Raw genomic sequence first — 12,663 nt, forward strand, 5'->3', positions numbered from 1 at the left:
GATAATTGTTTGTTGAAATGTTGGGTTTAGCACTTTATTTTACCTTGATGTTTTCTAACTTACCAGTTGAGTTTAATGTCCATTCATTTTAATTTAGTTATTCGTATTCACAAAAACACTTTTCAAAACCCCCCCTTTTTGTGTTAGACTTGACTCTGAACCACAGTTGGTCCTTGAGAGACGACCTAGGGGTCATTCCCTAGCATTATACTGTATTTCTAATTTGCAATTAAATTTGTATGGGCCGCGACACCCATCAATAATGACTGGAAACTTCAAAAGAAAATTTTGAATTTTTCTCAAACAATGAGACATTCAGGAGAACTCATATCTAAACATGTTGAGGCTTATTTGAATAATTGGGAGTTGAAGCGAGTCCTTAGTATCATTATGGATAATGCTACAACAAATGATGTTGGGGTCCAATACCTCAAAACAATGATGTTATCATGGAATTGTCTTGTCTTAAAGGGAGAATATGTTTGTATATATTGTTGTGCTCATATATTAAGTTTGATTATGAAGGATGGCTTAAAAGAGATCAAAGATTCAATTTCAAAACTTCAGAGTGGAGCTAAATATATGAAATCTTCTCTAGCTATATTTGTTAGATTCAAGGCATGTGTTGAACAAGAGGAATTTATTATAATGGTATTGTTTGTCTTGAAGTTGAAACCAGGTGGAATTCAAATTATTTAATATTAAAGGAAGGCTTGAAGTACACAGATGCCTTTGTCTTGTTAGATATGCAAGATAAGAATTTTGGTGTTAAAATGGCCAAAAGTAATGATGGTGCACCATTAGAATAACATTGAGAATATGCGAGGTCTGTTCTAACATTTTTAAAGATGTTTTATGACTCTATCATACACATTTTTTGTTCTTCTTATGTCACAAGTCATATGTATATGAATGAAGTGTTAAAAATTAGTAAAAAGATTCAACAATACTTTGAGAGTAATGATGACGAAAGATAAGGATGACAATAAGGATGCATTAGGAATTGGTAAAAAGATTTGTCAATATTCTAAGAGTAGTAATGTAAACATAAGATTAATGACAATGAGAACGAAGGATAAGTATGACAAACATTCAAAAAATCCTCATAGAATTAATATTTTATTAGTGACTATTTTTGTGTTTGATTCTAAAAGTAGGTTAGATTTTTTTAATTACTTTATTGAGTCTTTTATTGTCTAGTAATATGTTATAATGAGATTACAAGTTCTCTGTGTTCAATTGATACTAAAATAAATTAGGATTAAGGTTTGTCGAGTGAATCTTTAAGAATTTATGAGTAACTTAGAGAACATACATGATTCGGGGGTTAAATAAATGGATTAAGTAAAGATTTTCTCTTAAATCAATTATGAAATAGTATCAACAATGTATCTTCATTATATTTTAGAATTTAATCTGGTTGTAATGTAGTAATGAACTAGTTACGTCATTATATATGTTTTGGGTAATACGGTGAGAATACATGGGTAAATTGACTATTGTCCTATAGTACTACCAAAGTATTGGTAGTAATTGGTAATGAATTTGCTGGATCAAATATTGGTAATAGTTGGTATATTCATATTTTATTTTCAATTTACCTTTTAAATATACTTCTTTAAATAAAAAATAGTGAAAACACAAGCGAAAAATAATGAAAACATGTGCATTATGCGGAGGTGTATTCATTTTTTTTATGATAACATAATAATGAAATTATATTATTATAATTATATATATATATATATATATATATATGTTTTATTAGATATTTTTATTTATTTTGTAGATAATTTCTTTATTATAAAATCTATTTTAATTTTAGAAAATGATTAAATTTAAAAAAATAGTCAAATAAAAAACGGTTAAATTATAAAAAAAAATATTTAAAATAGATAATTAAAGATAAAATTGGAAAAAAATGTATATAAAAAAGTAGAATTATCTTTGTATAATAGATTAGTATAGATAACTATTTCACCAATTTTATTCTTTTTTCAAATTAATTTAACCCTTTTTCTTTCTAAAATTTAACTATTTTTCAAACAAAAATATATTATAATAAAAAACCTCATCGAAAGGAAATTAAAAGTTACCTAAGAGAAATTGTAAAAATTATTTAAATTTACTTTTATAATTATAATAATAATAATTTTACTATTTTTTGTTTTCTTAAAAAAGTGAAAATTAAATAATTAATAATAATAATTAATAAAGAATAAGTATTTTAAAATTATGCTAACACAAAAATAATAAAACAATAATATTGATAATTAATATAAACATAAAATATCACTAAATTATTAAACTTATCATAAATTTATAGTGTGTGTATATATATTATTTTAAGATGTTTTAGAACAAAAATGTAAATTAGAATTGGTTTAATACCTATTTGGTCCCTCCTTTTGTAGGCTTTGTTTAAAGTTGTCATCCTTTTTTTCAAAAGTTCACAAACATCTTATATTTTACAAAAACAGTTCAAGTGAGTCCTTTTTACTTACGACGTTAAAAAGTTAACGGTAGAGTTGCTTCCTTGGCCAAAATTAAATGACATGTCCAATTAGACTTCTTTTTCTTCTTTAATACGCTGCTTCCCAAACCCTAATCTCCTTTTCCCATTTCTGTGTTCAACGTTGAGGCATTAGAAGCTTATGAATCCACTTCCCAACAACTAGGAAGAAAAAGCTAATCCCTAGCATATTTGTTGAGATGAGCAGACTACAGTTTCTTGAAATTTCTGTGGAAAATAATGATGATTTGTTTGATCAACTTTATTCTCTTGCTAAAGAGCTTCAATTTTTGGAAACTGAACCTAGATTTCTTTACCAATTGAATCATCACGCACACACTGACGTTCACTCCCCTCGTGCCCAGCCCAGCGTGCGATAGTCCCTCTCCCTCCCGTAGGACTGAACCATGCTCGTGGTTGTCGGCTCCGCCATCAAGGGGCCTTTGCCAAATAGCAAAAGAGAGGACTGTGGTGTAGGTCGCCATGTGGGTCTTAAGTCCTAATAAAGTGAAGTGGTTGAGGATGTAGTTGGCAACATCGAAACTGAGTTTTGTTTCGATGAGGTAAAGGTGCAGGGTGAGGACGTAGAGGTCGGAAGAAACTGAGAGAAAACCCTTTCCTAATCTGTAATTATGAAACCCTAATTTTGGTGGAAAGAGATATGTCACGTGGCATTTTTTCATTGACTTTAAATTACCCCACAGTGCCATGTCAAATATAATTGTACAAGTTATCAAACTTTTATCAGCAAAATAAGTCTGCCATTAGTTTTTTTAACACCGTAAGTAAAAAGGATTATTATGAACGACTTTTATAAAATATAGAAATATACTGAACTTAAAAAAGGCTTAATACCGCTTTTGGTCCCTAGTTTGGAAGGTTTTGTTCAATATGGTCCTACCTTTTTTTAGTAACAATTGATCCCACTTTTTGAAAAAACTGTTCAATTGACTCCTTTTTTGTTACGACGTCAATTTTCTAACGGTGCTGGTTACGACGTCAATAAGTTCTTTCATGCAATCACCTATCCAAATGTTATTTTAACAGTCCTGACATAATGTTATGTTAAAAATCATGTCATCATCGTATACAATAAGGATTATAATAAACAATTTAAACTTGAATATGGGACCACTATGAACAAAAAGGACTCAATTGAACAGTTTTTTCAAAAGGTGGGATCGATTGTTATAAAAAAAAAGATAGAACCATATTGAACAAACCCTCCCAAATTAGGAATCAAAAGCGGTATTAAACTCTAAGGACAACTTAAAAAGGCCCCGAAGAAAGAGCGACCACCATAGTTAAACCATTAGAATTCTACTCCCGACGGCTTAAAAGCACAATGAATGAGAAAGGATATTTTTGAGAAAAAAGAAAAAAGCAACCCGACCCGTCTTCTTTAGAACTGATCCAAGCAGCACAAAACCCAAGTCAATTGGAGTTGGCAGGATTCAGAGATTTGGTTCGCCTGAAACCTAATGGCTCCGAAGCCCAAGTCGGCGTCGTCGCAACCTGCGCCCCCCCCTCCCCTCGAAGATCTGTTCAATACGCTCAACAGGCACATCCAGGCTTCTGCATTCGACAATGTCGTCAAATTTACAGATCAGAGTTCGTCAATTTCACTTCTCTTCTCAAACGTCCCTCCTCTCTGCATCTTTAACGTTCCTTTGTTTTCTCATCGCTATCTCTTTGTATCGCAGTTCTTGCCATTGCACCTGACGATGAGGACGCGCTCCGATGCAAGGTCGTTGCGTTGATAAAAAATGACCGTGTCGAGGATGCGCTCTCCGCCATTAAGTCTTCTCGGAAGCAGCTCGATGATTTTCATTTCTTCAAGGCACGTCAATTTCCGCTTTCGTTCTGCTTTGTCATTGGATAATTTTCGAAATTGAGAACCGGATCTGAGGATATATGCTTATTGCATTGTGATTTGTGTACCTCGATTTTGTATGTGTTAGAGGTTACGAATTGTATTAGGGATTAGAAAAGCTGGCTGCAGAGCAGAAACCATTGAATTGTCGGGTGCTGGATGGGAATGGCAAAAAGCGTGTTAGGAAGAACTGGGCTTAGTGGAGAAGGAAGGGTTTTATGGGTAGGATGGAAAGAAACTGAGGAAGAAGGAAGGAAAGAGCTGTAGGCAACTAACCTCCAATTCTAACTCAAACATGCTAATTGTCATTAAGTCATTGTCAAACCTTTAATTTTGATTTATTTTTTAACTAAAATTTTTCTGCTGCTGCATGTGGGACTCTTATTGCCTTTTTTCGAACTTATTAATCGGATTCTTACATGGAATTAAAGATGTGTGAACTTGATAGTAAAGAAAAATAGCATGATAATCGTATGCATTATTATTTTTTCCATGATCTTGTTTGATATATCTGTATTCCATTGATCCGGTATAGTTCAGTCTGTTGTATGAATTATTTCAAGAATATATTATACTGACACCCCTCAAAGTTTCTCATGCTTGTGCTTAACCTTGCATATTTTTACATTTACAACAACCTTCTTTACAGGGATATGTGGTTTAATGTTTTTCAAGCAATTGATGATATTTAGCATAGGAATAGAAAAATAAGGGTATTGCTGAATCGAGGGAAATTTGATGAAACCTTGGGGGTGAGTATAATTCACACTCGTTTCAATTTCACTTGGTTTGTTTGGATTCTGTCTAAATCCAAGCACGTATGAAAACTCCATTGCTTTTAACCGAAAACCATATAGACTCATTGGTTTGAATGGTTAATCATTTACTCACTAAGGCATATAAATGTTGATATTTCACTGAAAACTTTGTTAGTTTATTGTACAATTGCTTCATCATGCGTAAGTGCTTACCATTGATAGCTGTTTTTTTTTTTACCTTTTTGTTTCTAAATAGGCATACTGCTTGTACAGACAAAACAAGTTGGATGAAGCTTTGGAGTCTTTGAAAAGTCAAGAGAGAAATGATGAAACTATGCTTTTGGAGTGTCAGATATTGTATCGTCTAGGGAAAATGGATGCTTGCATAGAAATCTACCAGAAGCTCCAAAATTCCAAGATTGATAACATGGAAATAAATTCTGTTGCTGCGCTAGTTATGGCTGGCAGGTCATCTGAAGTTCAAGGAATGCTGGATTCACTTCGGGTTAAAGCAACAAGCAGTTTTGAATTGGCATTCAATACTGCTTGTTCTTTAATTGCAAGGAAGAAGTACACAGATGCAGAACAACTCTTGTTATCAGGCCGAAGGTGATACACTATTTTAATTATGGAAACTGTGAAATTGAACAAATTTACCTGCATTTCTATGGTTGAAAATAATGCCATAGTATAACAATCTTCATTTTTTATCTTGCGATGTCTATGCTGTAAGTCTGACTTAGCAGCAGCAGAAAATATATTTATGGCTCTTGTGCTTGTTCTTGGGAGTTCTTTAGCTTTGTTTCAAAATTTTATGTACCTGATAGTTTTGATACGAACTTACATTGTTTGATCTTTACCAATAGTAATAGGTCCTTTTCGTTATGTTTGGGAATCAAGTGTGATTGAAATGTAGGGTGAGTAAAGAATTCCAGTTCGGAAAAGCATGGACAAATTGAGATTAATTTAAAGTCAAAATATGCATCAGCCTTGGGTTATTTTTTACTTGAACAAGGATTGGAAAAACAATAGTCAAATAATGGGGTTACAAGTTATTTTGCTTGATGTGACGTCGATAAAGATTTAGTTCTTGTTAAAAGTGGACTTAGTGCACAGTAAAAAAAAAGTTGAATACTGGCAGAAAGGCTTCTCCTTGAGGAGGAATGTGAAGGAAGTACTTCGATGAGGATTGTTAAAAACATTAAATGTAAAGGATGGGAAGTCAATAACAATGATAGATGTCAATGTTGTTAAATAGCTTCTATAGTGTCACTATAATGCTATTTCATAGAAGAATTTTTTTGGATCCACGATTACAACTGCATTTGCTATTGTGGTTGCAATCATTGTTGTGGTTGCTGTATATGCATCTTGTTGTCATTTTTGACAAGTTTTGCCAATTGAACCTGAGTTGATATTATACTAAATTTGAATTTTTTTTTTTGCACACCACTTATTTCAATAGGTATGTGACATTTCTACATAATACATCTTTGACACCATCTACTATATGATATAGTGGATTTTTGGATTTCGGCCTTCCACAGTTAATAACACTTACAGATAGGGAGTGCAGATGAACATAACTTGGGGACCTACACATGTTAATTGGCAGAGATGTTCAAACTTAGAATTAGGTGGAGCCGTGTTTATGGTTGATTTTCAGGTTACGTGTACCTAGTAATTGAGTAGATACCATCAGTATTTACTTCTCGTTTGTGATTTTTACTGATAAGGTTTCCTTCTTCCAGCTCAAGGGGATTAGTTCTCCATTAGGTTTGGATTAAGGTGGAATTGTCATAAATTTTTAAGGTGAGAAGACATTTGCCAAAGTTGAGATTTGAGATATTGGTTCATGATTTTTTTTTAGAGTCTTTGTTAATGTTTAGGCCATTATTAAGTATTGTTGGTAATTTGGGAAATCAAAAGTATCTCAGGAAATCTGAAGAATCTTTGAAGACTTGGTGATTTATTTAATCTCTTGTAAGTTATAAGTTATTGTTTGATGTATGTATTTGTTTTCCACTTCCCCTGTCAACTTAAGTTAGTTGTGGTAGACGCTTCGAAGTGAGAAGTACGTGGGGAAGGCTAGAAACATAGGCAGTGAAAGCTAAGGATGTTCATAAGACTACATTTAGAACTCTCTACGTGGGGAAAGCTAGAAACATAGCCACTGAAAGCTAAGGATGTGCATAAGACTGCATTTAGAACTCACGGTCATTACGAATACTTAGTTAGTGATGCCTTTTGGACTTATGAATGCACCTTCTATGTTTCAAGCTTTGATGAATTTATCCTTGTTAGAATAATTACATTTTTGTATCATCATTAAGCCTAAGTAGGGTGTAGTGTGTAAAATTTTGGACATTGTGTCGTATGAGGGGGTGGCACTGGACCTGACAAGGTGGAATGTTTGCTAAACAGGCCTACTCCAAAAACTATAGAGGAAATGAGAGGATTCCTAGGCCTTACTGGCTATTATCACAAATTTATGCGGGATTATGGCAAACTAGCTTAACTGTTGACTGATTTTGACCAAGAAGGAAGGTTCAGATGGACTAATATTAGAGTAGAAAGCCTTTGATTTATTGAAACAAAAGTGACCAAAACACTAGTTTTGGCTTTACCTGATTTTGCTCACGAGTTTGTGATTGAAAATGATGTATCAGAAGGAGGTTTGGAGGTATACTCATACGCAAGCGGCAATCTATTACTTCATTAATGCTTTGAGTGAAAAATCTAGCTAAACAAGCTTATGAAAAACAGTTAATGGCAGTGGCTTTGGCTATCTAGCACTAACAACCATATTTAGTGGGTAGGAGGAAGCTTACGGTTTGTACTGACCAGAAGATCTTGAGAGAACCTTAGTTGCAAAACTGATTGGTTATTGTTTTGACATCATCTACAAACTAGGTTTGGAAAATAAAGATGCATATGCCTTAATGCATGGAGAGTTTCAGTTTGGGAGCATGATTCATTTGCTTATATAAGATAACAGTAAATCAATTTTGGAAGAGGTTCAAATACATGCCAAGCTGTCTATAAGATTATCAATGACATTCCTGTCTCTCTAGGCTATAGTTACTGCAACTGTGTGTTACACATGCCAAGCTGACTGAGATTGTAAATGACATTTCAGATGATGTTCCTTGTCTCTCTTGGCTTTAGTTTACATAATGGTGTGCTATACTACAAAGACAATATAGTTCTCTCTGAAAACCCAGTCTGGATTCCCACTTTATTGAAAACCCATGTGGCATTTGGGATTTTATGAAACTAACTGACATTTGGCTACAAACTTGTTTTCGCATCAAATGAAAGAGAGGGTCCAAAAGTTTGGGCAAGATATGACTAGTGCCAGCGATAGAAATACTTGGCTAGTGCTTTTGAGGTTTTGCTACTACAACCTTTAAACATTCTGCAAACAAATCTGGGAGAAATTTCAATGGATTTCATCACAAGGCTTCCAAACTCTAAAGGCTATGATACCATCTTTGATGTGGTTGACTATTTGTCCAAGTATTTCACTCCCCTCAAACGTCCATGTACAACATGAACTTTAGCGGAGGTTCTTGTGAAAGAGATTGTTTGGCTACATGGTATTCCAGCTTCTATACTCAGTGATCAGGACCCAACTTTTGTGATCAACATTTGGAAAGAAATTTTAAGTTGTAAGGAGGTGTGGTGAATCACTGTTTGGAAACCTTTCTCAGATGTTTTATACTTGATCATTTGTGGTTTCCTTGGGTAGAGTATTGGTACAATACTAATTTCCATGCATCCATGAGCTCCACACCATTTGAGGTAGTCTATGGAAGGCCCCTCCAATTGTTAAACAATGTCTGCCAGGAGAAACTGGGTGGAAGCAGTACAGCGTGAACTACCTGATAGAGATGAGGCTCTCCAACAATTAAAACAACATTTGCTACATGTTCAGTGTCATATAAAGGACATGACTAACAACAAAAGAGTTGAGAAGAGTTTCAATATCAAAGAATGGGTATTTTCTCATGCTGAGACCTCATAAGCAACAGACATTTGAGTCTAAAATTTGCCCCAAGCTAGCTCTTGGTTCTTATGGTCCTTTTGATATCATTGGCATGGTTGGTCCAGTTGCTTACAAGCTTTTATTACCTCTAGAGTTGCACATACACCTGGTGTTCCATGTGGGCAATTACCATTCTAAGGTCAGTCTACTCAAGATTGGATTTGGAGGTTGATGTGAAAATAGCTCCAACTGGAGCGTTAGCTTCTTTAACTATTGATCCAGTGGTGACTCCACAAAGCAGATACTAGTGCAGTGGCAGGGCAAACCAATTGAAGAAGCTACATGAGAAGAATAATTCTCCATTAATACTCATTTTCTAGATTACAGTCTTGAGGGCTGGACTGATTCTCAAGAAAGACGTAACGGTACCGGCTTAAATAAACCTTTAGGCTCAAAGACTAGTATTTTTTTCTCATATTGCTAACAGGCCCATTATTTGGAGAGTTCATGAAAGGAGGATAGGAGAATGAGGGAATGATGAGCTGGCTAGGGAGAGTGATGTGAACATTGTATGTGGGGCCAGTTAGTTGGTAGGGTTTCCTGTTATATTGGGAAGTGTGTGGAGAGGCATCTTGTCCTTTATTTAGAGTTGGTCATGGATGGAGACTGGCCCTTCGTAAGAGATTTACTCTGCAGATAGGAATTGTGTTTCTGATAGAGAATGGAGAGTCTATGTGAGAAGAGGAAAGCATTAATAGCCTAACTGCCTTGGCAGTTAGGAGAGGCGGGAAAGGAGGTTGTATAAATAGAATTTTTGTATTCTTTTAGGGACGTTTTTTGACAGTAATGGACTTGAACAGGAGATTTTGATCCTGTGGGGGAGGTTAGGCTCCCAATTGAGTGTTTGTACAGAGTTGATACTCTTTGTGAATACAAGAATACTATTCTTTTGTCTTCGGTGTGTGATTACAGTGTGTGTGATTGTTCGTTTGGTTAGGTTTTCCTTATAGAAACCTAACAGTTTCCTGCTGTATTTTCCTTTGTTTTTTGTTCCAATAATACAGTATTACCATATTCTGTGTTTTTTGCCTCTTTTTTCAATTTCTGTTTTTGGTTTACCATCATAGTGACTATTAGGCACTAGCAACGGGGCACAATATGAATTTTAATTATTGTTTTAATTTAAATTTTCTTTAATGCTATTGTTTGTTTTACTTCCTTACTCTGTAATTGATAACCTATTAAGTTAAACCAGTCGGTGACTTATTATATTAGGAACCAGCAACAAGGTGGAGTCTGAATTTCGTAGTTGATTGTTTTAATTTAAATTTGCTTTGATTTCATTGTTTGGTTTACTTCCTTACTTAGTGTTTGGTAAACTATTAAGTTAAGGCGTGCCATATACTTATGTTGATTCCCATATTTTGCATCAGAATTGGTCAAGAGGTCCTGATGGAAGATAACTTGGCTGATGATGAGATCGAACTTGAATTGTCTCCTATAGCTGTACAATTAGCTTATGTACAGCAGGTAAAAGTTTTGATCTCAAATTTATCTCCTTCAAAGTAGTATTATGTTTTCAAGAGCCTGAGATATTAATCTAATGTGGATGAACAGCTTCTTGGGCGTAAGCAAGATGCTATTGAAGCTTATACAGACACAATTAAACGAGATATGGCTGATGAATCATCAATTGCAGTGGCAGTGAACAATCTTGTTTCACTGAAAGGTCCAAAAGATGTTTCTGATAGCTTAAGGAAACTTGATCGACTGAAAGACAAAGAGAGTCAAAGCTTTCGGCTAGCTCCATCACTGGACTTAAAACTTTCAGCAAAAGAAAAGGAAGCGATATATGCAAATAGGATTCTTTTACTTCTTCATGCTAATAAGATTGAGCAGGTTTTTCTTCTTTCTTTGTCTTTGAATCATCAATTGGGTGTCATTTGTTTCTTTTTTAGAATGGGCAAGAGAGCATACTCTTTATTACTTCACTCTGAAAATTTGTAGGCACGAGAACTTGTTTCAGCATTACCAGACATGTTCCCTGAAAGTGTGATACCAGTATTACTGCAAGCTGCCCTCTTGGTTAGAGAGAACAAAGCTGGAAGGGCCGAGGAAATATTAGCACAGTTTGCTAATAAGTTCCCTGAGAAGTCCAAAGTTGTTCACTTAGCCCGGGCTCAGGTGGCAGCTGCTGCTGGCCATCCACATATTGCAGCCGATTCTCTGGCAAAGATATCTGATATCCAGCATATGCCTGCTACTGTTGCCACCCTTGTGTCTTTAAAAGAGCGAGCTGGTGACATTGATGGTGCAGCTGCTGTGCTTGATGCTGCAACTAAATGGTGGTCTAATGCTATGACTGAGGACAATAAGCTTAAAATTATAATGCAAGAAGCTGCGTCATTCAAGCTCAGGCATGGCAAAGAGGAGGAGGCTGCTCAACTGTATGAGGAACTCGTCAAAAACCAGGGAAGCGTAGAAGCACTAGTTGGGCTTGTAACAACAGTTGCACGCATGGATGTTAACAAGGCAGAGCTTTATGAAAAGCAACTCAAGGCCCTGCCTGGTTTAAAGGGAATTGATGTGGACAGCTTGGAGCGTACATCTGGAGTGAAACAAGTTGCGGCCCCTCGCGTTGGAGTCTCTGAAACATATGAGGAAGGAAAGAACAAGACGAAAACTAAGAAAAAGAGAAAAAGAAAGCCAAGGTATCCTAAAGGGTTCGACCCTGCAAATCCAGGTCCTCCACCAGATCCAGAAAGGTGGCTTCCAAAACGTGAGAGATCAACATATAGGCCCAAGAGGAAGGACAAAAGAGCTGCTCAAGTGAGAGGATCTCAAGGTGCTGTAGTTAGAGATAAACATGATACTGGTGCCTCATCCAACACTTCACATCCAAAATCAAACCAGGGAACTTCCAAAGGAGCTGGGCAGAATGATGCAGTTTCCGAGCAAACCAAGCCTTCTTCCAAGTCCTCCAGAAAGAAATCCAGGAAATGAAATAGGACGCATGGTTTTTTTGAACTTTTTTAGCTCACAGTTTGTTCATGCTGTTTAATGACTGAGATAATCGTTCGTTCATACAGTGGAATCCACTACGTGGGTTCAAATTCAATACCTTAAAAAGTTTTGTTTCAACCAATGAGTACAGTTAGACGCAATCACCAATGTGCAAGTTTATTTATTTTCTTACATTTGCTTTGCTCTTTCCGGGTTGCACTATACTAGACCTCTAAGCAGATTTCATATTTTAGAAATGCAATTTTAGTAGTGTTTTACTCAACCTTTCTGTTCAAGACAGCTAAGACTTCTATAGACAACAAAATTCCTTTTAAATATTTTGCAAATATCAAAGCCATTTAGTATTTTTTATTTAACAGTTATAGTTGAAGCAGTATATAATATATTATCTTCAAAAATTTTGTTTTCTTACTATTATAATTTATTAGTATATACCCAATTCATGCATGTCTTGGTATAAGGGTCATAGTTTAGCCTGTGTTTGTATCCGGACGCAGGTTGTCGGAAA

At 35.2% G+C, this 12,663-nt stretch overlaps 1 protein-coding gene across 1 annotated transcript; it reads left to right on the plus strand.

The window, feature by feature from the left end:
• Positions 1-3,832: 3,832 nt before the first annotated feature.
• LOC106766712 (signal recognition particle subunit SRP72) lies at positions 3,833-12,328 on the plus strand. The gene is made up of 6 exons (XM_014651441.2): positions 3,833-4,123; positions 4,216-4,352; positions 5,400-5,752; positions 10,565-10,661; positions 10,749-11,030; positions 11,139-12,328. Exons 1-6 carry the CDS (start codon positions 3,994-3,996, stop codon positions 12,132-12,134), a joined length of 1,995 nt encoding a protein of 664 aa, XP_014506927.1. The 5' UTR covers positions 3,833-3,993; the 3' UTR covers positions 12,135-12,328.
• Positions 12,329-12,663: the final 335 nt, after the last annotated feature.

Source organism: Vigna radiata, chromosome 7 (genome assembly GCF_000741045.1).
Source record: "Vigna radiata var. radiata cultivar VC1973A chromosome 7, Vradiata_ver6, whole genome shotgun sequence".
NCBI lineage: Eukaryota > Viridiplantae > Streptophyta > Magnoliopsida > Fabales > Fabaceae > Vigna > Vigna radiata.

What these genes read in the sequence shown, in the direction of transcription:
- LOC106766712 (XM_014651441.2), top strand. Translation starts at nt 3,994, where the DNA reads ATGGCTCCGAAGCCCAAGTCGGCGTCGTCGCAACCTGCGCCCCCCCCT. An exon ending in CGTCAAATTTACAGATCAGA is followed by an intron (nt 4,124 to 4,215) that starts GTTCGTCAATTT and finishes TTTGTATCGCAG; the next exon opens with TTCTTGCCATTGCACCTGAC. An exon ending in ATGATTTTCATTTCTTCAAG is followed by an intron (nt 4,353 to 5,399) that starts GCACGTCAATTT and finishes GTTTCTAAATAG; the next exon opens with GCATACTGCTTGTACAGACA.